We start from the raw sequence: 27,280 nt of genomic DNA, 5'->3' as shown, positions 1-27,280 counted from the left end.
ATTGACAGCCTACATAAGCTTTAGCTCTCTGCTGAGACAACGTCCTGCTATAGCTACAATACAGCCAGTGGGGCCCACTGGGAGCTGTCCATGGTCCTGAATTCACTGACTTCTGTTAAAAATTCACCAAGATTTTGCATGACTTGACCTGAGTATGTCTCCCAGAAGAAATCCAGCTTTCACTGCACCTGCTTCTCCTGTGAACCTAAAGCCCTGAACAGGGTACAGGTTTTATGAGCCTCTCAATGGTATGATGTACTTAGATAGTGGCCATGGTAAGAAGGAGTTACTGAATGAATGCAACTGGAATCCCAGGCAACTGAATCTTGCATATCCTGGGTTCATCAATGTAAATTCATCAGTGTCTTGCTTGCCTTCTCACTGCGTTCTTGACTGCAAAATTGAGAGGCAAGAAACTGTCATACAACTGAGCAGAATCCACTTTCTGATTGATTAAATCCTTGTCTGGAGCAAATTAAAATACATTAGTGAGTTCACTGAGCTCAAGTGAGCCAATGATTCTATAGCATTTATTTCTTAAGAGTGTATTTAAGGAAGCTTTTAAGGTGTCACCTATGTTTAATTTACTCTCTCCTTCAGAACCACCTCTTCTAATTAGCAACGAGTTAAATAAGTTTAAACTCTACACTGATCCTTATCCAGAAATGTAAAATATATGTCAGTCTCTTAAAACAGAATGCTGTGTCATATATTTTTAAAGCTTCTATTCATTTTGGTTGATTATATAATTTCATTCAGATTTGTATAAATTTATTTTATATTAATATTTATTAAAAGAGGGGCAATTGTAATTTATTATTATTATTTTAAAATTGTATACTGCCCTATACCCACAGGTATCAGGGTGGTTCACAACATAAAAACACAAAATACATAATAAAAATAAAAATAACAACCCAGTAATCGCCCCTGCCCAATACATTTTAAAATGGCATTGGATGTCAATCAGCCAGAGGATTGGTCAAAGATGGACTTCGCATTTTAAGTTTGTTTTTGTTGCATATAGTTGTATTTGGACTTGAGCTGAGTTCTATTTGTGTTACCTTGTGTTACTTCCATAATGTTAACCTTTTGTTTTGTGATGGTCTGATGACTAAATACAAATAAACAAACCTGATCTGATCTGAATAGACTGTTGCAGAAAGGCAATGCAAAAGTTTGCAGCTGTTTTGTTAACATGGGAATCTCTTACTCTGCTTTCACTGGAGCAAAGGTGAATCACTGTTTCTGTAGTTACTGGAGGATTGTTTTACATCCATGCTCTCTAGGAACAAATTTTCTCTGCAGGAAATAATTTCCATTCTACAAAGAGGATCATGTTCATTTAAGACAAAGATCCCCTTCTGTTTGGACTTAGGTCCTGCAGGGGAAGCGGTAGCAATTAGCAGAGTTTATTCCAGTCAATTCAGGACCCCGGGCAGCTCCCAATAGGTCTTCCTAGATGAGCTGTAGAATATGTTGTCCCAGCAAAGAGCCAGACACCTGAAGGTTTAAGAAGGTTTGCAGCACTTTTCTTTCTAGTGGCTTGATTGCCTGCAAGAACTATCTACAATCCTTAAAGGATTTGTAGCTGAATCTTCAGTTCCATGTGCCTGTGTGTTTGAGGAGCTGGAGAAGCTGCAGGGATGTCACTCCCAGATGGGTGAACCACATCCTCAGGCAGGTACAATCTAGAATGGGTGTACCAGGGTTGAACACATCTACTGCTTTGACTTGAACATATTAATACAGAAAGTAGTGCCATGGAAAATCAGTTCTCAATCTACATAGCAGGGGTAGATGATCAAGTAATCTCCATATGTTTTGGACTACAACTCCAGAGACTATGTTGTCTTGGGCTGATGGAAATGGTAGCCCAACACACCTGGAGGACACAGCTTGTCTATCCCTGCATTCCAGATGCAGTGCCTTTCCCTTGCATTCTGAAGTGGTACAGTCCTAGGAGAACTGTATCACATGCTTTTTCTGAAGAAACATGTTGGCTTTCAGTGAACACAGAGCTGGAGGCAATGCACCCTAAGGATTTGTTAAGTCTAAGCACATGTTGCCATGAAGACAGCCTTGATTGGGAATAATTGATCTCTCACTTGATGCAGACAGAAAAGGAAGGGGAAAGGTAGAATCCGAAAAATGAACCAGGATATAAATATATTTATGGACAGGTAGAAACTCAGCTAGCTAGAAAGGTGTAATGGGCACCACAGCTGTAATGACTTAGTCAGAGATGCAGAATGTTTCAAACTAGAACAGGGGTGTCAAACTCAAATGGATTTAAATGGCTTCATTTCTTAACCCACAGGAGCCCGGAGACTCACCCATAAACTCCCCTTCGCATAAAATATTAAATTTACATTCTCTCTCCCTCCTTGCCATCTTGCATAAGAGGCACCAATAGAGGTGGACTTCCAGGTCTCTTAAAGGGAAGGTGACAGATTGATAGGAGAACACTGAGTCAAACTATGGGAACATAGGAAGCTGCCTTGTACTCGGTGAGACCACTGGTTCAGATAACTCATTATTGTCTACACTGAACTGGCAGCTACTCTCTAGAGTTTCAAGCTTGGCGTCTCTCCCAGCCCTACCTGGAGACACAGTGGATTGAACATGGGGCTTTCTGCATGCAAGACAAATGCACTAACATTGGTCCATCTAGCTTAGAATTTTCTATCCTGATTGGCAATGAGTCTACAGAATTTCAGAGGGGAGTCTGTCTCAGACCTACCTGGAGGTGCTAGGGAGTGAACCTGGGATGTTCTGTATTGAAGAGAGATATCCTACCAATAAGCTATGGCCCCTCCACCAGTAACGCTTTAGTGGGGCATGAACCCCTTTTAAAAGCCTTCAAGCACTTGGATTTGAGTACACAAACTCTCCAAAGCTCCTACCTGAACTCTGCATGCCTATGGGGGCACTTAGAATCTGCCTGCGGCTTGAAGCCAAAGGACCAAGTAGGAATTCCAGTTATAGGACCCTATGGGCACAGCTCCACATTTCTGAAAGCTGTGTGATGGTAGTGGAGGTTGCCCAATTAAGGCGAGTGAGGCAGTGCCACCACTAAACTCAATCTGCCCTCAGATGGCCTCCACCTACCTGCCTTCTTAATTACAATCAGCCCAAGGGGTGGCTATTACTGCCAGCTTCCACCTCCTCAGTCTCAGTTTTGCCCTTGTAGAATTCAGCAAAGAGGAGGATGGGGGGGGGGAGGTCACAATTAGTTGGCTATGCCTATTATTGACTTTGGCTCAACCCCAGCCATCTTTTCTGACTCTGCCTGCCACTGATCTCACTGCTTTCCACCCTACCAGTCCCAGTTAGCACCAGCCTCTGCTGCCAGTGTGTTTCCTGTCCCAGTAGCCTCTTTGTTGTACAGCTGCTATGGGCTGGGCCATGTGTTGGACACCCCTGAACTAGGGAGATTATGAAGCATCTGAAATAGCTTAGAAGACACCACAAATACTACAGGAAATGGAGGCAGTTCAGCCTTAGCAACAACAGAACAGATGGCACTGGTTGTCTGGTCTAACCTTATAGGCAACGCGAGCTGGGCATTTCTTTCCCAGTCCAAGTGGTGGGGACATGTGTCTCAGCATCTCATACATGTCCGTGTAACTGATACGCCCACTTGGAACCAGAGAGATAGAAAGAGAGGGAGAGAGAGAGAGAGAGAAAGAAGCAGAAGCCAGAAGATGGGGAGGGAATCACAGGTGGGGGAAGAACCAAGTTAGAGCCAAGTGTCAAACAGAGGGGAGAGGGACCAGGGATGAAGTGGAAAGCAGACAAGAGAGCAAGAGAGAAGGAGAGAGATCTGATTAATTAGATTGTTTTCAGGGAGTAGAAACAAAACAAAGGGAGGTTAATAACAAAGAGGAGGGTTAAATCAGATGGTTTCTTTTCCAATTTCATCTCTTTGAGCTGGGGTAGCCAACCTGGTGCCCTCTAGCCATTGTCAGACTACAGCTGCCATCAGCTGCAGCCAGCATGGGAGCTGGAGTCCAGCATCAGCTGGAGAGCACCACCTTGGCTATCCCTGTCACTGAGCATCTCTCTTTCCATGTGCTCATCGTCTTTTCTTTTTTCTTTAAAAAAAAGAGGTTCAAATCCCTGCGGTAGCAGTACAGAATGATTGAGTGTGGACAAAAGCAGGTGGGAAGGAAAGAGGTTTGAAACCATGGGTGGGAGGGGGAGCATTCTCATATATTCTCAAACAGGTGGTTGTGCAGGTGTCAAGGGGCTGTACTCATCATGCCGAGGAGAAGCGATACACAGCATTATGGGACAGTCAGACAAGGCTTTAATAAAATGGTTCTCCTTTCCTGGCCAGGCTTTTGTTGCTTAGATTGGAAGTGAGGCTCATAATGGGTAAAATGGAGGCATAAATAAGGAAGATCTCCACTTTCAATAACACAAGGCTGGCATCAGACTTCAGAGGGACCTTGGCATAGTGACAACAATGCTCCCGCCTCCCAATGTCCCTGCCAACCAAGGCAGGGACCAGCACTGCTTGTGATGGTGGATGCCACATGGTTTCTCAGCCAGCACGCCTTGGGCAACAACTGCACTCCTCAACTTCCACTGGATCCCCAGACTTTTTTCAGCCCTGTCTATAGAGCCAAGAAACAGATTTCAGAGATTGATAGGCCAGGACATTACATTTGGGGACACATAAATGGACAAGCAGGGAGGTGGGTGGCGCTGTGGTCTAAACCACAGAGTCTAGGGCTTGCCGATCCGAAGGTCGGTGGTTCAAATCCCTGTGATGGGGTGAGCTCCCATTGTTCGGTCCCAGCTCCTGCCAACCTAGCAGTTCAAAAGCACGTCAAAGTGCAAGTAGATAAACGGGTACTGCTCCGGCGGGAAGGTAAACGGCGTTTCCGTGCACTGCTCTGGTTTCACCAGATGTGGCTTAGTCATGCTGGCCACATGACCCGGAAGCTGTACGCCGGCTCCCTCGGCCAATAAAGCGAGATGAGCACCTCAACTCCAGAGTCATCCGCGACTGGACTTAATGGTCAGGGGTCCCTCTACCTTTACTTAAATGGACAAGCAGCCTGCTTGGAGGAGAACTCGGATTGCCTTTTTGTTCAAAAGCAACTCTGCCATCCATCAGTGAAAACCATTTAGGGCCCTAGCAGGGAGGGTGGTGAATGGTTAGGTTGAACTGGTGAGGAACCCAGCCAAGGGACCCTTAGTCGGTGCCTAACCTAGCTGACCCCTGGCACCAAGGCTTGTACCTCCATGTCAGCAGCTGTGGTCAGACCAAGGCAGAATAGGGTGGTACTATGGCTTCCCTTGATCTGGACACTATACTTCTGTTGATACAGCCTAGGAATAGCATTAGCTTTTTTTTTTTTTTTTTTTTTTTGCTGCAGCATCACACTGTTGACTCATCTTAAACTTGTGGTCCACTATGACTCCTAGATTCTTTTCACATGTACTGCTAGTAAACCAGGTGTCCCGCATCCTATATTTGTGCATCTGATTATTTCTGCCTAAGTATAGACCCATACCTTGGTCCCTATTGAAATTCATTTTGTTACTTTTGGCCCTCAAATCTGTTAAGGTCATCTTGAATCCACATTCTATTTGCTAGCCCAGCCTGGCACCATCTGTAAATTTGATGAGCACCTCCTCAATCAATTAACTCAAAACTATTGGAATGGGGTAGCCCGCCCCCAACTCTTCCCACCCCTGTTCTGGAGAAGGGAACCTTTCAAAGCTGACTGTCTCATAAAGCTGCCCATGTCCAGGCAAGTGTGCATCATTGTGTGTCAGGAGAGATGCTAGATGGGAAAGGGTAAGATCAAAGGGTGGGGGTGGGGGCTTGTCAATCATTCTTGTTCAGGCAAAGGGGTTAGTTCAGTCCAGTTTATTCTTCTTTTTCTTTGCCTTTGCAATTCAGGTTTGTTTGTTTGTTTTTATCAAATTAAAGGTTCAAATTCAAGGCAAACAAATAGAGGAGAAATATACTGGAAGGGTTTCCCCCCGCTGAAATGCCAAACCTTGTATGCCACCCTGTGAGGGCATTTCCTTCCTAAGCCCAGAGGTGGAGCAATAGCTCGCAACAAACTGTACATCTCCTTATAATGTATCCGGCAACTGGAAAGGAAAAAAAATCATGAGTTATGACCAAAAGGGGGGGGAAAAGAAATATATGGAAGAGAGATGGCTCCATTCCAGACCCTCCTGATGTCACCCCCCCCAAAAAAAAATAGAAGAAAGAATGGGAGAGTCGTGTTCAATTTCAGAGTCTCCAGATTTCCTTTACAACAAGCTGTGGAGGGAAATATTTCAGCAGCAGTGGAAGATAGACATAGGACTGCATGATGCCATCCACTCAGAAGCAGTCCTATTAAATCCACCCAATCCCTAGAAGAATTTTAAAAACATCCTCAGTTGTAAATTAATTATTAAAACAATAAGGGGAAAAGGTTTTTTTTTAAAAAAAATGAATACAAAAAAGGCGCGCTGGAACGGAGCAAGCTGCCTTGTACTGAGTCAGGCCACTGGTCCATCTTGCTGAGTGTTGCCTACTCTGGCTGGCAGCGGCTCTCCAGGACTGCAGATAGGGATTTCTCCCAGCCCTACCTGGAGATGTCAGGGATGGAACCCAGCTTCTTCTGCAAGCAAAGCAAATGCACTACTACTGTCAACCACGACAGGTAAATCAGGGACTGTAGCTTTGTTTTCCATGCCTGCAAGTTTTGCAGTTCACTTCCATGGTGGCTGTGTTCTGCCTCCACTGTCAGGGGCAGTTTGCTTCTGAATGCCTGCTGTTGGGAATCAAAAGGGTGCTGTTGCACTCATGTTCTACTTGGGGATTATTATTTGGGCATCTGGTGGGTCTCTGTGAGAACACAATGATGGATAAGATGGGCCATTGGCCTGATCCATCAGCCAGGCTAATCTGGTGTTCTTATGGCTTAAACCAGTTAACAAAACATGAAAATGGAGTGATATGAATGTTAGGGAAGTGCAAAAAAAAAAAAAAAAAGAGTCCCTGAGTTGTCAAAAAACTGACTTGCTAGGATAGAGGTGGGGAACCTCTGACCCTCCCCCCAAAAAAATTGGACTACAATTTGCATCAACCTCAGTCAGCATGGTAATAATCTGAGATGGTAGGAGTTGAAGTTTGGCAACATCTGTGGGTTCCCCATCTCTACAGCAAGAAATTGTAGTGAAGACTAACATTCAGAAGGTGGCATCCAACAGGGCTCATATTACATTCTTGAGAAGCTGAAAAGTAACTGTCATGAGCAAGAGCAACTCTTGGAATCACAGCAACATGGATTTGGATGGGGTCTTTGGGGGTCATATAGTTCACGCTCCCTGCCCAATAATGCAGGATCTGCAATGCAGGGTGAAGCTGTATTAACCCTGACAGATGACCATCCAGCCTCTGCTGAACCTCCATCTCATGCATGGGACTATTTTGGTATGTCTGTTGCTGTTTGGTTATATAACAATGGCACTCCGACCCTGAAGACTGGAAATAAAAGGAATAATGTGGTGTCTCTGGACTGTACCACAGCATTGTACAGGTGGGAGTTCATATGGCAGTGTGCATATCAGGGTAATGGTTATGCTATAATCCGTCATCCTGGTATCTATATTTTTCTACGCCCATGCAGTCAGGTGAGCCTCTACCTACAACCTGAAATGGTATAGTCCAAGCATAGAACTCTTATGATTCCAAGGGTTGTTTGGGGGAGGCAGTGTAGTTTGAAATCTGTTTATAATTATGGTGAAAAGTCCTCATATGATACTGTCTGCATGGAAATGAACTGCAAAACACCCAATAACAGGAGCATCAAATGCTAGCCCTACTCAGAGTAAACCCACTGACATTAATAAACTTGACTAGCTTAGGTCTATTAATTTCAATGGATCTACTCAAAGTGTTGGATGCAACCTAGTGGATTTTATACAATGCTAGTCCGACTCAGGGTAGACCCATTGAAATAAATGAACCTAAGTGGCCCTTGCCCACTAATTTCAGTGGGTCTATTGAGTACAATTAACATTGGCTACAACTCATAATCATTCCATCTGTGGATTGGGTTATCACCTGTGAGATGGGCAACTTCCCATGCCAGCTTAATAACCATCCCAATTCACCTGGCAGCTGAGAAGATAATCAGCATACATTTCTTTTCTTTTCTTTTCTTTTAAAAAAGGAGGGATATATCCTTTAATACTAGACATCTCCAACCTGATGCCCTCCAGAGGTTTTGGACTACAATTCCCATCAGCCACAGTCAGCATGACTGGCAGTTGGGGATGATGAAAGTCATCATTCAGAATATCTGGAAGGGGCCCAGTAATATTCTGAAAGGGGGGAGGGGGAAGAAGCAGAGGGGGAGAGAGACAAGGAGGGAGGAAGGGATAGAACCCAAGTAATAGCTTTATATTCTTCTCAGAACAGAACAAGTTCAAATAAAGTTCTTTTAAGTCCAGAAACTGACAACCGGAAGATGGCATTATTAAAAGATCAAAATGTTATTAGATCAACCCACCTCACACAGAAAACATTTAAAGCAGAGGCAAAAAGGCATTTCATCACATTTCTAGAAATCTTAAGCATCTTTCCTAAACATCATTAGCTCGATTTCTCTTTGTTTTATTTCTTAAGTTTCTTTTCACATCAGCAGAAAGGAAGTTTGTGGATCTATGCATTGCTGTTATTCTCCCAGGTCCCATAAAATTGACTTCCCATGTCTACTTACCTCTCCATTGATTTCCACCTGTGAGTGGAGTCAGACAACCATATTATTCATGTGATCATTGCAAGTAGTGCACCCTTGCAATTAACAACTCACCTGGGAGATTACCTGGAATTCTATCCAGAGGGAGTGAGCAGGCTGGTGGAGGAAGGAGAGACTGCCTTGACCCCTGCTTGCCAAACTCATTGGCTGCTATGCTGGACCCAGAGAAAGTGGTTCGCACCCTCCCACACTCAGCACAGAAATGTAGCAATCTTCCTTTCCTCCATCAGTCTACTTCATAGAAGACACATCCTGGCTAGCAGGGAGGGGACTTCTGGGTGGTGGCAATGAAGCCTATGAGCCTCTTAGATAGGGATGAACTTATCGGTCAATTTAAGTTTCCCTCTCATTTTTCTAATTTAAATTTGTTTTGCATTTCCACAGCATCTATCAATTATTTAGTTCTATTTTATTTTAAATCCTCTGGAAATTCATCAGCATTATAGTGCTAATTTTCTTACTAAACTCATTTTTGTCTGCAGTTTCGGCTATTACATGCATTTTTGCAAGTAATGTTCCCTAACATAATGCATATTGTATGTTTTATTCACCAATATATGCATTTTCATGCACACTTTCCTGTAATATGTACGTTTTTTGTGACATGTTGTTTGGTTGGGAGACTGCATCGCAAAATTCAGAGAACTGCAATTTTTGGAAGAAGAGCTGTTTTGGTCCACATGTTGCTTCAAGAGCTGCAAATTTGGTAGTTTCTATGAAGATACAAATTAAATTGAATTCCTCCCCCAGCCCTATTATTAGGTTTGGATAAATATGCTGACTTGTAACTTCTGGGCCCTGATTTACAAGACAAAATTAGCAGGCAATGAGTTTGTTGCATTTTAAATATTTAATTGCATCAATATTCACATTGACATAGGTCAAGTTATCATCAGTACTCAAATTATTGGGGTAGGGAGATAGAGATGCCCTTAATGAAATCCACAAACTAATCTGCTGGTTCCTTCATTTTCAGTCCTGCCCACTGCATGCCCTCTGAGATGGTTAGTTAAGGCAGCCTTTAAAAAAAGGAACATAGGAAGAGCCCTAATGGAACAGACCAGCAGCGCATCCAGTCCATCATTCTGTTCTCACAGTGACCAACCAGCTGCCCCAATGGGAAGCCCACCAGCAGCACCCGAGTGCAACAGTGCTCTTCCTATCTGCATATGGCATTCAGAAGCATTAAAAGAGTGTTCTGCTCATCCCCCCCCCCCATAATTTGAGCACTTCTTTTAATCTCTGAAAATGTCAGTGGCAAGAGGACTGAGGGGGTGAGATGATTAATGGGTGAACTCGAAATGCACAGATTACCCTGATGTGTGAGAATAGATATATTTATCAAAATGCTGCTGTGATTACTAATACTCAGCATGGGTTTCTCAAAAATAAGTCATGCCCAACCAATCTCATTTCTTTCTTTCTTTCTTTTTTTTCAGGAAATTACAAGCTTGGTGGATCAAGGGAATGCTGTGGACATAGTGTATCTTGATTTCAGTAAGACATTTGACAAAGTCCCTCATGATATTCTTGAAAGGAAGCTGGTAAGATGAAGGAATTAAGAAGATGCTCATCAATTTTGCAGATGACACCATACTGGGAGCAGTAGTTAATGCCACAGAAGGCAAAATCAGAGTTCAAAATGATCTTAATGGATTAGAAAACTGGGCGCAAGCTAACAAAATGAATTTCAGTACAGACAAAGATGAGGTTCTGCACTTAGGCAGGAAGAACCAGAAGCGCAAATATTCAATAGGGGACATCTGGCCTACTAGTGAAAAGGATCTAGGGGTCTTGGTGGACCACAAGCTTAACATGAGTCAACAGTTTGATGTAGCAGCAAAGAAAGCTAATGCTATTCCAGGCTGCACCAACAGAAGTATGGTGTCCAGATCAAGGGAAGTAATAGTACGACTTTGTTCTACCTTGGTCAGACGACACTGTGTGGAATACTGTGTCCAGCTTTTGGCACCACAATTTAGGTAGGATGTGGACAAGCTGGAATGTGTGCAGAGGAGGGCAACTAAGATGATCAAGGTCTAGAAGTCTAACCTTATGAAGAACGGTAGAAGGAGCTGGGTATGTTTAGCTTGGAAAAGAGGAGACTGGGAGGAGATATGATAGCCATCTTCAAATATCTTAAGGGCTATCACATGGAAGAGGGAACAAATTTTCTCTTGCTCTGGAGGGTAGGACTCAAACCAATGGCTTCAAGTTACAAGAAAGGAGATTCTGACTAAACATACAGAAAAACTTTCTGACAGTAAGAGCTGTTTGACAGGGGAACAGTCTCCCTCAGGAGGTTGTGGACTCTTCTTCCTTGGAGGTTTTTAAGCAGAAGTTGGATGGTCATCTGTCATGGATGCCTTAGGTGAGATCCCTGTATTGCTGGGGATTGGACTAGATGACCCATAGGTCACTTCCAACTCTACTATTCTATTATTTTAAGGTGCGCTTGCAAGAGCATACGTACCAGGCTGCAGGGTCGTACTCAGCCCAGACGCGGATAAACTCATCAAGATGGTGGGGTCCTAGGATGGAAGAGTCTCGTGTCAAGTACTCAAAGTTGTCCATAATTACAGCCACAAACAGGTTCAACATCTGCAAAGGGGAAGGTGAGGGAGATGAAATTGGGGGTGGGAAGGAGGAAAGACATTAGCTTCTCTTATTAAGGAATCAATGCAAAAACAAAAGGATAACTCAAAAAGCAAGAGGAGTATAAATAAACTATTGTTGTTGTTGAAGAGAAAAAGGCGGAGTCTGAAGTGTCAAATGCAGAAATCTGTGGACACATTCGCTCATACACTGAAAATGCTATATCACTTTAAACAGTCATGGCTCATCCCAATTTTTTTGGGGGGGGCTGTAGTTTGCTAGCAGTGCTGAGAGTTCTAAGGAGGCCCCAATTCCCCTCACAGAGCTACAATTCGCAGAGTTCCCCGGGGAAAGGGGGGCTGAAATTGTAGGGAATAGGGACGTCCTAACACCCTTAACAAACTACAATTCCCAGTATTCTTTGGGGGAGTCATGACTTTTAAAAGTGGTTCCATAGTGTTTTGAATGTATGGTGTGAATGTGTCCTGTGTCTCCTTTCCATGCCTTTCTCACGCTTTTGCCCAACTGGGAAGCATCCTTGAACACATCCTTGAATATTGCTAAGCCCCCTTGCTTGCTTGCCTGGATGGAGAGAGAGAGAGATATGAGGTGTGTACACATAGCAACCACTGAGTTTGTGTGGCTGGAATACAACCTACTGGTGGGTGGAAAGGTTGTCCTGTCCATTGCTGCACCAACTTCTTGCCTCTGACCCTCCCCGCCACTAGCGTGCGACCCCTGGAAAGCAGCACTCTGGCTGATAAAGATTGTCCCTCTTCTGAGCTACAGTGAAAAGGGGGTTTCTCCATTTCCTTGTCCGTATTGTTCTATGGCTTTGCTGAATTCTGCTCTACATCCTGCCTAGAGCCACACTGGGAACATTTTACTGCCTGGCGAAATAACCGCAACCTCCCACTCCATGAATAAAAGCCAGCCAGACTGGTCACTGAATGTTACTTCAATACTGCCAATGGGTCATCCTCCTCCACTCAGCCTAAGGACAGTAGGCTAGTTTAAGTGGCAGGGAGCTGCTTGAATGATACACACAACACTGTCCTCTAGCAATTCACCACTGGTAATTGCCTCCCAGCATGTTGGCACCTTATGCAACTGTCACCACACTCTGCCTAACGGTAGGGCTGGCTACAATATAACTCCTCTCAAATTTCAGTTTAACTAGGAGAACTGCAGTTTTTTTAAAAAAAAAAATTCCAGAATTGGAGCATGTGCAGAGTGCTGCAGCTTTGATGTTGATAGGACACTGCAAAAAAAGAAGAAGAAGCTGTTTTGATATGATAGCATGTCTGTCTGTCTGCATTGAAACATTCCTTAATCAGTGACACTACCTGCACGTTGGTGAAACAACACACAGAAAGAAACTAGATAGTTTGTTTGTGATGTGCTATTTCACCAATATGGCAGAGTGTTACTGATTAAAGGATGCAGTGATGCAGCCAGTGCTTTTCCTCTAGAAAAATAGGTGCCAGCACTCACCACGAAGTTGTTAATGTAAGTGCCACACTTTTAAAAAACAAGAAAAAGAGATGCGGGTACTGGGTACCACTGAGTACCCCCAGAAAAAAACACTGGGTGCACCCATAAATACTTATTTACCCTGGCTTTTGATACTTAAGATGCATATCTCTGAGGGGCTGAGGACCTTGAACGTGGAGGGTAGTTGCAGCACAGGGATGGGCAAGCAAGACAAGCAGAATGACCAACTCACCAGAAAGGAGCAGAGGAAGATGAAGGAGACAAAGTAAAAGTAGGCAAAGTCACTGCCGCACTCATTTTTGCCAAGGTTGGAGAGCTTATCGCAGGCTTGGTTGCTGAGACATGCAAGCATGATTTCATGCCAAGCTTCTCCAGTGGCGCTCCTGAAAGCAGAAAAAAGAAGTTGTCTTGTTGAACTAAAAAGAAGTATACAAAATTATGCATAGGGTGAAGAAGGGAATAGAGAAAACATTTCCTCCTTTTCTCGCAAAGCACTAGAACTCGTGGACGCCCGATGAAGCTGAATGTTGAGAGATTCAGGACAGGCAAAAGGATGCAGAGTTAAAGTATGGAACTTGTTCCTGCAGGAGGCAGTGGTGGTCACCAACCTGGATGGCTTTAACAGAGGACTAGGCAGATGCATGGAGTGTTAGTGGCCACTAACTCAATGGCTATGTTCTACCTTCACTGATGACAGTAGTAATGCTTTTGGATACCAATTGATGGCAACTACAAAATGGGAGGATGCTGTTGAGCTCTGTTCTGCTTTTGGACAGCCCATAGGCACATGGCAGGACACTGTGAGAACTGGAAGCTGGGCTAGATGGGCCACTGGCCTGATCCAGCAGATCTCTTATGGTTGCTTATTGGCCTTGTACATGTATTGCACGAGTAAGCCATCTGCCTGTGGTGTACCTTAACATTCTTTAGTGGGTGGCAAAGAATGTGCAAGAGGGAGCAATCTCAGTAGAACTAGAGAAAGCAAAAGTCACATCTACAATAGCTCCCTCACTGTATAATATATCAAAAGGGTTGGGAACCTTTTTTAGCCCAAGGGTGGTACTTCTTTGGCGGAGGGGAACCTCCTGGAAATGCATGTAAGTGGTGGGTGGGACAAGAGGCAAAAGTGGGTGGAGCTATCAATGCGATTCTTAGCTTTTTACAGAAGGCTACATTTGACCCACATAGAAGATAGAGGTTCCCCAACACACACACACACACACACAGAGAGAGAGAGAGATTCATCCACCCCTCCATCCTCCATCCAGGAAGCAAGAAGCATTATCATAGTTCAAAAACACATTCCAGCTGTGAAGGAGAGCTGGTGAAGCATGTAGTATGGTCTAGAAAGAGACTTGAGGTCCTATCAGCAAGACATGGAGCAAGACATAAGGACCACACAAGTGAGCTTCCCCAGACCTGATCTGCTATAGGCTTTTTTCCTAACTTTGGCCCATACAGGTGTTTTGCTCATGCGTTAAAACCTACACACAAGCAGAGAGAGCAAAGATGTGTGTGTTAGGTTCTGCTGTGCCCCAGTTGTCCACCAACTGGGGCAGAGGTAAGGAGCTTCTTGAAGTGGTAGAGCCCTCCCCCACTTCCACAGTTTAGAAGCCTGCATAATTGGGTTCTAAATCACCCAGGGGAGTGTCATGGGTACAGGGTGCTCCCTTGGTTAGACCTTTACCCTCTAATGTTGTTTTTAATGCTGTGACTTGCCCTGGGACTTCCTGTTGGAGGCTGGGAAATAGATAGATATAGATTGATGATGATGATGATGATGATGATGATGATGATGATAGATAGATAGATATAGATAGATAGATATAGATAGATAGATAGATGGATAGCTATAGATAGATAGAACACAGAGACAGATTGCTTGAACTGGGCTTTTCTGTCAAAGAGACCTGTGTTTTCTGTCATATCGGGGAGTGGGGGAGAGAAATTAGATCTCACAAGCTTAGAAGCAATGCACCTAATCTCTTTATGGAAAATAAAAGACCCAATTAAATTAAGTTAGGATTTGTGCACATAAAGGATTTGTGTTCATTAACAGTTTGAATACCACAAGATTAATGCCAGGTAATGCTGAAGTATTAATGAACACAAGCTGTCTGATGTAAACAATTAAGTTTGCATTAACTTCTGCTTGGGAGGAATTGAAAGATGCAGGGGGCAGGTAGAGGCAAGGCCCAGCGCAGCTTTTATCAACATAAACTGAGCATGAGAACAGATTATACTAACACCCATCACCCTCCCAGCTAAACAACTGGATACATAATACATAATCATTTAAGGACAATTTCATGCCACATTCTCTTATGGGGAACCTTTCAGGGGCCACATGCTAATTGTGGGCAGGGCCTTCTTTACCCACATTTTTGCATGCTTCCAAATCTTTTTGTTTCCTTGTGCTTACTCCTCCCCTCCAGCTTCTGTGGCTTTAATATCGGGCCGATTTGAATCTTTCAATTGGCTGGTAATCATTTTTAATGGATGTTTGTCAGGAGTGCTGGAGTCCCAGCAAGAGGCTGAGAGGTAAGATTTAAGTATTTACATAAACATATGGTCAGGAGCCAGCTCTGCAACTGCCAGTGAGATTGTTCAGCCAATTGGAAAGCAAACATCCACCTTCTAGCAGTGCAGTCAGTGCTGAGGAAAGCATGCAGCTGAAAAACAGAGAAGGAGCTGTCTGCATGTCCCCAGACAGTCCCTAACTGAGGGCTTATCACTTACCTTTCCTCCGTGCTTCCCAGGCATGGTCCACACTTTAAAGCTCTGTCTGAACCCATGAAAACCTACTCTTTAAACTGAATTGCTGCAAACAGCAATCCACAGAAAATCCAAATTGACATGTGCTCCAGTTCAGTGGTGAAGAACAAGGTGTTTTTTCAGGGAAAGCTCCAGGGCAAAAAGAGAAAAGAAAAAGAAAAGGTACTTGGAGATGGAGCTTTAACGTATGGACCTGTGCCTGCAAAATGTGGATAATCCCTAAGAGTGAATGGAAGCAGGCAGAGGTCCTACCTCTGGTGATGGGGAAGCCAGAAAGGTGGAGGATGGAGATACTATGAGAAAAAGAGACTGGGAGGAAGGAAAGCAGGGAACTGAAGATGTGAACAGAGGGGAAGCCAGTGAGTTCCAGGCAGTTGAGAAGGTATTCCACAAGGTAGGGAACCTATGCTGAAGGAAGGCCAGGGGAGGAAATAAAGCATACAGACAGACATAAAAAAAACCAGAAGAACCTGCTAGATCAGGCCAGTGGCCCGTCTAGCATCCTGTTTTCACAGTGGACAACCAGATGCGCCAGTGGGGAACCCACAAGAAGGAACTGAGCACAAGAACATTCTCCCCTCCTGGGGTTTCCAGCAACTGGTATTCAGAAGCATTACTGCCTCTGATTATGGAGGCAACACACGGCCATCATGGATAGTAGCCACAAATAGTTCTCTCCTCCATTAACCTCTCTGAAAGCCATCCAAGTTAGTGACCATCACTGACTCCTGTCAGTGGGAGTGAGATCCATGGTTTAACTATGTCCTCCATGAATAACTACTTTTTTATATGTGCTCAATAATAACATGAGGGCTCATCAAGTGAGCACTGGATGCAAGAGAGCATGCTCCCAGTGTTCTGATGTTCCTATGCACTGACAGATGAGGTGGGACCTTGCACAAACAACTTCAAGAAAGACCATCACACAAAACAAGCAGGCACTGGTGGGAACTTTGGTGTGTCATCGTTACTGTCAAATTGTTGGTGTGAATTGGTCCAACTATGCTGGTCCTGGCTGACCCATTCCTGGGAGTTGTTTCATTTTAGGTGAACACACAGATGATGATAATTTGCTTATGAAGGGCTTCATCTCCTCCCATTGACACCCACCCCAGAAGGCACTGGCGGAGGAAGAGGGGGCAGGGGGAGTGACCTGCCCCTGGCAGTGCAATCCCAGTGGGGTGCCATTGAAGCTGCCCCCCCCATCAGCGCTGGGCACCACACCCCCACGCCACGCCCCAGGTTGCGCACCAGCCACACCCCCACCTGCTCTCCACCCCCCGATGCTGGAGCATGAAGCTCCACCACTGCCAGAAGGGTCAATGAATTTGATTACAGAGAGATGGTTTATTGTTTACCGGAAAAGCAACATCAGGGCTTGCAAAAACGTTTGGAAATTGTTGTGTCGATTGATGGCAGAGTCGTCATTCAGTGCAATGTTTCCAAAGACCTGGGGGTGGGGGAGAGGAAATGGTCAAAAAGCAGATTAAATGGAAATCCAATTGGAGGCAAAGTCATCAGAGAAGCAAGCAGCACTGACGGTGGTTCTGAGCAGCAAGCATTTTGCTTAGCGATGGGAAAATATTTCAAATTCAGTTTCTCTCAATTTACTACCTGCCATCTTCAGTTTGCTTGTTGTTGGTTTTTTTTTTTTTTCCTCTTTTAAAATCTGCATGAAAATTTTTATGCTTTGTCACGTACATTTTCCCTACTATATTGGGGGAGGATAAATCTTCCTTTCCACCAGCAGGGTGGAATTGAGGATCTAAACCAGCAGTGTATTAAATCTGCTTTATACCAATTTAACCATTGTAGTTTCTTTAGCTTGATGAAGGTACTAAGGTTTTTCTGTGAACAGATCCCCAACCTACATTATGCAATGACACATTCTAAAACAGGAACTCTGCAGCTTTTTCTGTTTCTGCCTTGAAATGAGAACTATATCAAAGAATTTAGAGAAATGCAAAATCCAGAACATAAGTAGATCCCAAAGTAAGTAATAATCAGGTCAGTTTGGAATGCACAGATATAAAATTCCTCAAGCATTCTTAGACTTGAGTTGTATGCAGCCTTGATCAGAGTTGTACTGGATACAAACTACTATCTTGAAAATGAACTTCAAGATCAGGGTAAAGAAATCTGTCAATTTTGGTTTCTCTCTGTTTCCCCCTTTAATCTTTAATCCAGTTGTCCATGTTTTCACAGCAGTTTGCATGCTGCTGGATACTTCTTTTAACCCTTATGAAAAATTTGTCAGCAGTTTTGTGCAAATTTCTCCAAATATGTATACGTAGTTTTGACTCAGGTACACATTTCTGGAAGCAATTTTCCCTCATATAATATATGTATGTTATTTACTTCTCCTAAGATGTTGACATCAGACAGGCACCTTTGCTGTTCTCCTTTCAACACCTGCTTAAAAAAACAATTTGTTTCTGCAAGCCTCTCCAGATGTGTTGGTGTTGCAATGTTGTAAACTCTTACACACACACACACACACACACACACACACACACACGGTATTTTTCTGTGTATAAGACTAGGTTTTTTCCTTAAAAAATAATGTCAAAAATTAGGGGGCGTCTACGGGGCCATCTCCCCCCATTTTCTTAAATCTGAGTCCCCCAAAATAGGGGGCGTCTTATACATGGGGGGTGTCTTATAGATGGAAATCTATCTATCTATATCTATCTATCATCTATCTATCTATCTATCATCTATCATCTATCTTTCTATCTATCATCTATCATCTATCTATCATCTATCATCTATCTATCTATCAATCATCTATCTATTTATCATTTGCAACAATCAATTGAGTGGCATATTAAATTTTGTTAAATAAAACAGTAAGGTATGCATTTTTATGCACACTTTTTCCTAATATATGCATTTTTTGAAAACAACAACAGCAACTGGATAACTGGATAGCACGTTGGCTGCAGTGCTGCACCACCAAGTTAATCACAAAACAATGTGATTCGGGGAGGGTACCCGTGTTTCAGTTCACAGATTGGTTTGGAAAATCAGGCAGCTTCGCATTAAAATGCAAAGATTTGGAATTTCTCCCCCATCCCTACTCCAGCCTGGAGCATTTGGTATGACTACTGCTGCAATTTACCTGCATGCCAATAATGGCATAGATGAAGAAGAGCATGGCAATGAGAAGACACACATATGGCAACGCCTGTGGGTGAAAAAAAGGGGGAAAGTATCAACACCTGCAATGATACATCTAAGAACAAGAATGTTTAGTATGTGGCCACACCTGGACAAGGTTTCACATAGAAGCATAGGTTTATTGATACCCCAGAAGAATATAAAAATCCTAATGGGTTGGATCCAGGCTAAAGTTCAATTTTGCACTATACATTTAAAGTAGCAACATCATAGGATGTTAAACACTCATGGCTTCTACCAAAAAATCCTGGGAACTGTAGTTTGTTAAGGGTGTTGAGAGTTGTTAAAGGTAAAGGTAAAGGGACCCCTGACCATTAGGTCCAGTCGTGGCCGACTCTGGGGTTGCGGCGCTCATCTCGCTTTATTGGCCAAGGGAGCTGGCATACAGCTTCCCGGTCATGTGGCCAGCAGGACTAAGCTGCTTCTGGCGAACCAGAGCAGCACACAGAAACAGCGTTTACCTTCCCGCTGGAGCGGTACCTATTTATCTACTTGCACTTTGACGTGCTTTCGAACTGCTAGGTTGGCAGGAGCAGGGACCAAGTGACAGGAGCTCACCCCATTGCAGGGATTCAAACAGCCAACCTTCTGATCGGCAAGTCCTAGGCTCTGTGGTTTAACCCACAGCACCACGCGCGTCCCCTTGAGAGTTGTCTTGAGAGTCCCCTATTTTCTCCCTTGCTGAGCTACAATTCCCAAAGTGGTTTTACAGCCAATCCCTTTTCCAGGGAGCTATGGTAACTACAGCTCTGTGAGGAAAATAGAAACCATTCTCATCACCCTAAACAAGTTACAGTTTTCAGGGTTCTTTGAGGGAAGCCTTGACTGTTTCAAGTTTCCTCACATAACTCATGGCTGTTTCCTAACAAAAATTCACATTGGTCTTGGTGCAAATTTTGCCTCACATCATATTATTGTAAGCTATATGGCCTGTTATTCAAAATGTTTGCAAAGCAATTTTGTCTAGTATAATACCTCATATGTTATTTTTACTAATATATGCATTTGCAAACATTTTGAATGTATTAGTATTTTAGTAAATGTGTTTCTGTATTTCTTATACATGTAACCGGCTGGATAACCGCATTGCACAATTAAACGAACCACAAACTTCATTTTTAAATCATTTTTTAAAATTAAATTTCCCAAAAAATTAACACATACATTTCAATACATAGTGAAACATTTTTCTTTGTTTTTGTTGTTGTTGTTGACTTCCCACCTCCTTATCCATGGTGGCTTATTTCTCTCCCTCTGCAGCACCTTGTCTTCTGTCTCTTATATCTAACACCGCTATGATCTTTTAAGTTCTTCTGTTGCTCATAGTTCAAATCCTGATCACGTATCTATCATATGTCTTTAAATAGTTTGAAAAATGCTTTCATTCTTCCATGGAAGCATGAAATTCAAAGTGTAACTGTGATTCGGTTAACTTACTGTTTTGGGAAGTATGTGTTAGGTTGGATTCACCATTAAAAAGTCAACTTAGGTATTCAAATTTATCCCAAATCTGCAGCGCCACCTGCGTCCCAGGTGGCTACCTACACTCTGTTAAAACCATAGGTGGGGAACCTCAGCCAAATGTCGCCTTCCAGGCCCCTCTATTTACCCCCTGAACTTTTCCCAGGCCACTTTGCTTTGTCCCCTCCTTGAGTGATTTATGCCTGGCTGGGACATGTCCTTGGACTCTGATAATGCCTCCTGTTTGCCTGGATGGAGGATAGATAGGGCTGTGTGAGTGTAGGTACAAAGCAGCCTGCTATACAGAGGTCAAATTTACATCTGTTGCTCCACCCACTCTTCCCTCTGGTCCTGCCCACCACCCATGGCATTTGGCTCTTGGGAAGACTGCTGAGAAAGTATCCTCTACCTCACCTTGAAAGACTGGACAAAGGTCCAGAGGAGGATCCGGATGGTGTAGCCCTGGCGAAGAAGCTTGATGAGCCTGGCTGCCCGAAACAGGCGGAGGAAGCTGAGGTTGATGAAATTGTCCTGCGGAGAGGAAAGGGTTTTGTGTCCTTCAGACACAGATGGGATCGGAAGCCACAGCCCGCAAAAAAGAAAAGAAAATTACCAGCTTCGCGTTCTAAGCAGCAAATCGGCCACCAGAAAACCTTCCAAAAGAAACATTTGTCAGTGCAGGTCACTCCACATGCAGCATGTTTGAGAAAACTCCTCTCCACAAGAGTCCCTCCCTTGGCTATGGAGAAGGTAGCCAAAAAAAAAGGAAGAGAAAGGCGGAGGGGAGAGATCCCTCTTATGGATTCCTGGGCTTTCAACCCTCCCACCCTACACGTTAAGGGAAAGTAATGGGGAAGTATTATCAGCTGTGATCGTGTAGGCTGTGATTAGGGGATGTCTAAAGCAGCCTGTGTCAACCAGGGACCCCTCATATGTGACTGGACTACTGCACCCACCCAACCTGACCATTGGGCCATGCTGGTTTGGGGCTGATGGGAGTCAGAGTCCAAAACAACGTCTAGAAGGCACCAAGCCAGGGAAGGCTCATATGAAATGAACCTACCTATGCCTAAAATCAATGTCAAGAAAGATCAGGTGTGAGCCTCCTCAATGCTATATAAAGGGATAGGGCAACTTACTTTGAGGTAGTTCAAAACCATGTTAGCAGTTGAGCTTGGATTTTGTGTAAAATATCTCCACCGCCCCAGTGGTGTTCTTGTTTGATTCTGCCTTATTCTCTGATTAACAACAAATAAGTCCTCTAACTATCCAATCCAACAAAAATGATGTTGGTGTATGAGAGCAGGGGACTTCCCATCTATTCGGCAAATAGTCTCTGGGTTTGGTGTGAAGCCAATTAAATCAGAATGGGAAATTTTAGCAGCCTCATTTCAGTTTGTTTCCTTTCTATACATATAAAAGCCCACTTTGGGTTTCCTCAAGAACAGAGCAGGGAGAGGTACCACAGTCAGACAGGGGCCTTGAAGGAAAGCTAAGCAGGTTAAAGACTTGTTTTTTCCCCACCACCCTTCATCTTTTACCATTTGTAGGGGTGGGGAACCTCAAGCCCAGGGCCCCTCAGGTCTTTCTATTTGGCTCACAATGGCACTGTTCTGCACCCTGACCACTTTTGACTGGCTAAGAAATGTCGTTCAACTCTGATCATTCATTTTGCTTGCCTGAGAGAATTGAAATCTACAAGGACATTCCTAAGCAGTTGCTGGACCTTAGATCTAATTACACGGAATTGGCAAGACTGTTGAGAAGCAACGCAATTATCTTCAGGTGGGAGTTTCCACAAGGATTATCCTTTACCTACAGAGGGAGAAAGATCAAAATCAAAACAGTGGAAGATAGAGACAAGTTTTTGGGAGCACACGGAGAAGACCTCCACAAAGGACTTGGATTGCCAGCGCCAGAACCTCCAGGGGAGCCCGCCCCCTCGGATCCTCAAGGACCGGAGAACAAGGTACCACCCCAGAAAGAATAACCAGATCTATCCAGGATGTCTCTGCAGCTTTTGAGTTGGAACATAAATGGCTGTAACAGTCCCGAAAAAAGGTCTAAAATTTTTCATATTTTAAAAAAGGAACAATTGGACATTATATGCTTACAAGAAACGCATGTGATTAGGCTCCATAGAAAGGTGTTAATAAATAAAAGGCTTGGTCAAGAATTTATATCATCGGATACAGTTAAAAAGAGAGGTGTAGTGATCTATGCAAAAGAGAGCCTTTCACCAAAATTTCTCTTTAAAGACGAAAGTGGAAGAATCCTCGCAATAGAAATACAGTATCAAGGAGAAAAAATTTTGACATTAGGAATTTATGCTCCAAATGAAGGAAAATCGGATTTTTATAAGAAGTTGCATGAGATCATGCTGGACTATCTGGATTACAACAACGTCATCATGATGGGGGACATGAATGGGGTCGTATCAACAAATATGGATAAGTCACAGAACCAGAACATTACTAAAGAGGGAAGACTACCTAAGACCTTTTTTGAAATGACTGACAATATGGACTGGGTTGACATCTGGAGAGTTAGAAACCCCTTGGGAAGAGAAGGAACATTCTTTTCTGAAGCTCAACTGACTTGGACACGAATCGACCAAATATGGATAACTAGAAGTCTGGCACCTAAGGTGAGGAAGGTGGAAATCTGCCCCAAAACATGCTCCGACCATAACGCCTTGAGAATGGATATGACATTGATCCCAATCGGCTCCTTTAGATGGAAGATGAATGATGGCCTGTTTAGAGATCAAAGAATTGTAAAGAAGGCCCAAAAAACCTTAAAGGACTATTTTGAGATTAATTTGAACACTACGGTGGAAAAAAGAATTATCTGGGATGCAAGTAAAGCTGTGATGAGAGGGTTCTTGATCCAACAGAATTCCTTAAAGAAAAGACTGCAAAATGAAAAGAAAGATAAAATTCTGGAAAGTATCAAAGAGTTGGAGAAGAAGTTAAGATCTAACCCGAAGTCCCAACCGATTCTGAGAGAAATTAAACTTTATCAGGCGCAATATTCCAAGCTGATAAATCAGGAAATAGAATGGAAGATTAAAACAATGAAACAAAAAACTTTTGAATCGGCAAATAAATGTGGGAAACTGCTAGCTTGGCAGTTGAAAAGGAGACAAAGATTAAATACAGTAACAAACTTAGAGGTTGAAGGAAGGAACATTCAGAACCCGGGAGAGATTAGAAAGTGCTTCCAGAGGTATTTTAAAAAGTTATATACTCAAGGGCCACAAGATGAAATAGAGATTACACAATTTTTGGAGAGAAATGGATTAGCAAAGCTGTCAGAAGAAAACAGAACAATTTTAAATGGCAAAATAACACAACAAGAGATTGAACAGGCCATCCTGAGTCTGAAACAGGGCAAATCACCAGGGCCAGATGGACTGACCTCTAACTACTATAAGACATTGAAGGATTATTTGATACAACCTTTGTTGGAGGTCAGTAATGAAATAATGGAGGGGAAGAAGGCGCCTGAATCGTGGAAAGAAGCATTTATCACATTGATTCCAAAGTCAGAAACTGAAAAGACACAACTTAAGAATTACCGTCCCATCTCCCTTTTAAATGTGGATTACAAAATATTTGCAGATGTTTTGGCACGAAGATTTAAGAAAGTTTTAAGTGAGATAATCCATAAAGACCAGGCAGGCTTTCTCCCGGGCAGACATATGTTTACTAACACAAGGAACATTATAGACATATTGGAACTTTTACAAACAAACATAAACACCAAAGCAGCTTTAATTTTTATAGACGCGGAGAAAGCCTTTGACAACATTTCTTGGAAATTTATGAAGGGGAACTTAAAAGAAATGGGAGTGGGACGGGGGTTTGAGAACGGGATTGAGGCAATATATTCAGAACAAAAGGCTAAACTGATAGTTAACAATGTGGTTACAGAAGAGTTTAAAATTGAAAAAGGTACACGACAAGGCTGCCCGATTTCCCCATTACTGTTTATTTCGGTTCTGGAAGTGCTCCTGAATATGATTAGGGGGGACCGGTTGGTGGAAGGGATTCAGGTCGGAGCGAAACAATATAAACTTAAAGCTTTTGCAGATGACCTAGTTCTGACATTACAGGAGCCGGAGTCTAGTTTGAAAAGAGTACTACAACTGATTCAAAACTTTGGTCGAGTGGCAGGATTTAAGTTAAATAAGCAAAAAACTAAAGTTCTGGGGAAAAACATGACAGATATTGAGTTGGAACAGCTTCAGAAAGAGACAGAACTAAATGTGGTTAAAAAAGTTAAATACCTAGGGGTAAACATAACAGCAAAAAATCTGAGTTTATTTAAAGATAATTATGAAAAATGTTGGTCAGAGATTAAGAGAGACTTGGATAGTTGGTCAAGATTAAAACTTTCATTGCTAGGCCGAATAGCTGCCATCAAGATGAATGTATTGCCAAAAATGTTATTTTTGTTTCAGACACTGCAGATTGTAGACAAGACAGAGTGCTTCCGGAAGTGGCAGAAAGATATCTCTAAATTTGTCTGGCAGGGCAAAAAGCCCAGAATCAAATTTAAAATATTAACAGATGCGAAAGAAAGAGGGGGCTTTGCCCTGCCAGACTTAAAGTTGTATTATGAAGCTGCAGCTTTCTGCTGGTTAAAAGATTGGTTACTTCTTGAAGATACGGATGTCTTGGATTTGGAAGGTTTTAATAATGCGTTTGGATGGCATGCATATTTATGGTATGATAAAGCTAAGATAAATAAGGCCTTCAAGAACCATATTGTCAGAAAATCAGTTTTTAATGTCTGGACAAAATATAAAGACTTACTGGAGAATAAAACTCCGAGGTGGCTGTCACCCCTGGAGGCTAAGGCTCGGAAAAGAGCCAATATGGAGGCCAATTGGCCAAAATATTGGGAGATAATAGAAAAGGATGGTGACAACTGGAAATTGCAGAGTTTAGAAAAGATGAGAGACAAAGTGCGAGACTGGTTACACTATGCTCAGATTAAAGAAGTGTTTAAAAACGACAAAAAGTTAGGATTCCAAGTGGAAAAGTCAAAGTTAGAAACTGAACTGTTAGAACCTAAGACTAAGGTACTTTCAAGAATGTATAACTTGCTGCTGAAATGGAACACACATGACGAAATGGTAAAATCAACAATGATAAAATGGGCGCAGGATATTGGGTATAATATTATGTTTGAAGATTGGGAAAGGTTGTGGACCTCTGGGCTGAACTTCACTGCATGTAATGCGTTGAAGGAAAATGTGATGAAAATGATGTATAGATGGTACATGACCCCTGTCAAACTGGCTAAAATATACCATTCGTCTGATAGCAAATGTTGGAAGTGTAAGGAAAATGAAGGAACATTTTTTCACCTCTGGTGGACCTGCCCTAGAGTGAAGGCCTTTTGGGAGAAAATATATAATGAATTAAAAAAGGTGTTTAAATACACCTTTACTAAGAAAGCAGAGGCCTTTCTCCTGGGTATTGTCGGCCAGAGTGTGTTAAAAGAGGACAGAACATTCTTTTTGTACGCAACAACAGCAGCAAGAATATTAATTGCCAAGAATTGGAAAACTCAGGAGCTACCCACTGTGGAAGAATGGCAGATGCAACTGATGGACTATATGCAACTAGCCGAGATGACCGGCAGAATTCGAGACCAGGGAGAAGAAAGGATGGAAGAAGACTGGAGGAAATTTAAGACTTATTTACAAAAATATTGTAATCTGGCTGAGTGCTGAATAGGATGCCAGTGCAGACAATTGTCTACCATTAAAATAGATTTAAAGTCGAATTATATGTCAAACCAAATTAAGATTATTAATTAAGATGAGTTAAATGATAATTTGCTTGAAAATAATTTAATAATGATGTAAGTGTATGCGGGAGGTGTGGGGGAGTCCCATGTAACAATTGAAAGATGTTAAATGGACAACGATAAGTGCTTATTTGATATATGTTTTATTTGAAAACTTTAATAAATATATTATAAAAAAAAAAAAAAAAACATTTTGCTTGCCTGGATGGAGGACCGAGACAGATGTATGTACAAACTTAACTATTATTCAAAGGCCAAATTTTACACCCATTGCTACACCCACTTTTGCCTCTGGCCCTGCCCACCACTGATAGGTGGCCCTTGGAAGATTGCCAAAAAGAAGATGTGGCCCTTGGGCAGAAAAAGGTTCCCCACCCCTGTACTATTAGATGGCTTCCAGGATGAAAGCTGCCTCCCCAACCCTACCCCACACACCTTGCTAATTTAAGCTCAAGAGACTCACAGGTTTATCCGGCTATTTATTCATATGCCAGTCAGCTGATGGTTGCACCAGCAGTGCTACATTCCACCAGCTCTGTCAAGATTCAAGGGAAACAGCCGCTAAGCATGCATTTGGCTTGGCCGGCAGTTTTCTGTTTGTTTCTTTTTAAAGAGGTAAGCAGCTCAGAGTAGGGTGTCTACACCATACATGGGACTCAATCCTCAAATAAAGAGAAAAGAGAAAAGCAAAAAAAAAAGAAGAGATGCCCACCAAATGAGTAGACAACACCGAGCAAGCTCACAGCAAAGCAAAGCAAGCAAGAATTCTCCTGGGCTGCTCAAGGTGGACAAATGGAAAAGCTAAGAAATCTTAGTTTCAGTTGTGTTATTTTTAAGCTGTTCATTTGTGTCCCACCCACCTCTGCCCTCAAGTTAATACACCTGCCTTTCTTTCCTGATGGAGGTTCAAGGTTTCTGACAGCATCAAAACAACATAAAAATGGTACTTTTTAGCAAAAATATAAATTCAAGTTGCCTTTATTTTCTTTTTAAATAGCTGTGTAGTAGTAGTAGTAATAATAGCAGCTTCTAATCTGCATTTGAAGACTACAATTAGGAAAGAAAAGGAATATATATGCAGGGTGGAATTCCACTTGCAATTCTGTCCTTGTAAACTCAGTTTTGATGAATGAATTTACTAATCACGTAACTTTAAATTGTGACCATTA

The 27,280-nt window shown here is 42.7% G+C and overlaps 1 protein-coding gene across 10 annotated transcripts in view; it reads right to left on the bottom strand.

Annotated features, from left to right (window-relative positions):
- CACNA1B (calcium voltage-gated channel subunit alpha1 B) overlaps positions 1 to 27,280 on the bottom strand; it is a 328,172-nt gene that overhangs the window by 26,777 nt on the left and 274,115 nt on the right. For all 10 annotated transcript variants that reach the window (XM_083597112.1, XM_083597115.1, XM_083597114.1 and 7 more), the window contains 6 exons: positions 20,703 to 20,819; positions 18,769 to 18,834; positions 17,006 to 17,097; positions 13,105 to 13,255; positions 11,257 to 11,384; positions 3,546 to 3,642 (listed from right to left, as the gene is read on the bottom strand). In XM_083597112.1, coding sequence (XP_083453238.1) covers positions 3,546 to 3,642; positions 11,257 to 11,384; positions 13,105 to 13,255; positions 17,006 to 17,097; positions 18,769 to 18,834; positions 20,703 to 20,819 — 651 coding nt within the window. The remainder of the gene's footprint in view (positions 1 to 3,545; positions 3,643 to 11,256; positions 11,385 to 13,104; positions 13,256 to 17,005; positions 17,098 to 18,768; positions 18,835 to 20,702; positions 20,820 to 27,280) is intronic.

This window comes from Podarcis filfolensis, assembly GCF_964270895.1.
Source record: "Podarcis filfolensis genome assembly, chromosome: Z".
Lineage (NCBI taxonomy): Eukaryota > Metazoa > Chordata > Lepidosauria > Squamata > Lacertidae > Podarcis > Podarcis filfolensis.
The sequence above is the reverse complement of the archived record's forward strand: the minus strand, read 5'-3'. Positions and strand labels throughout refer to the sequence as shown.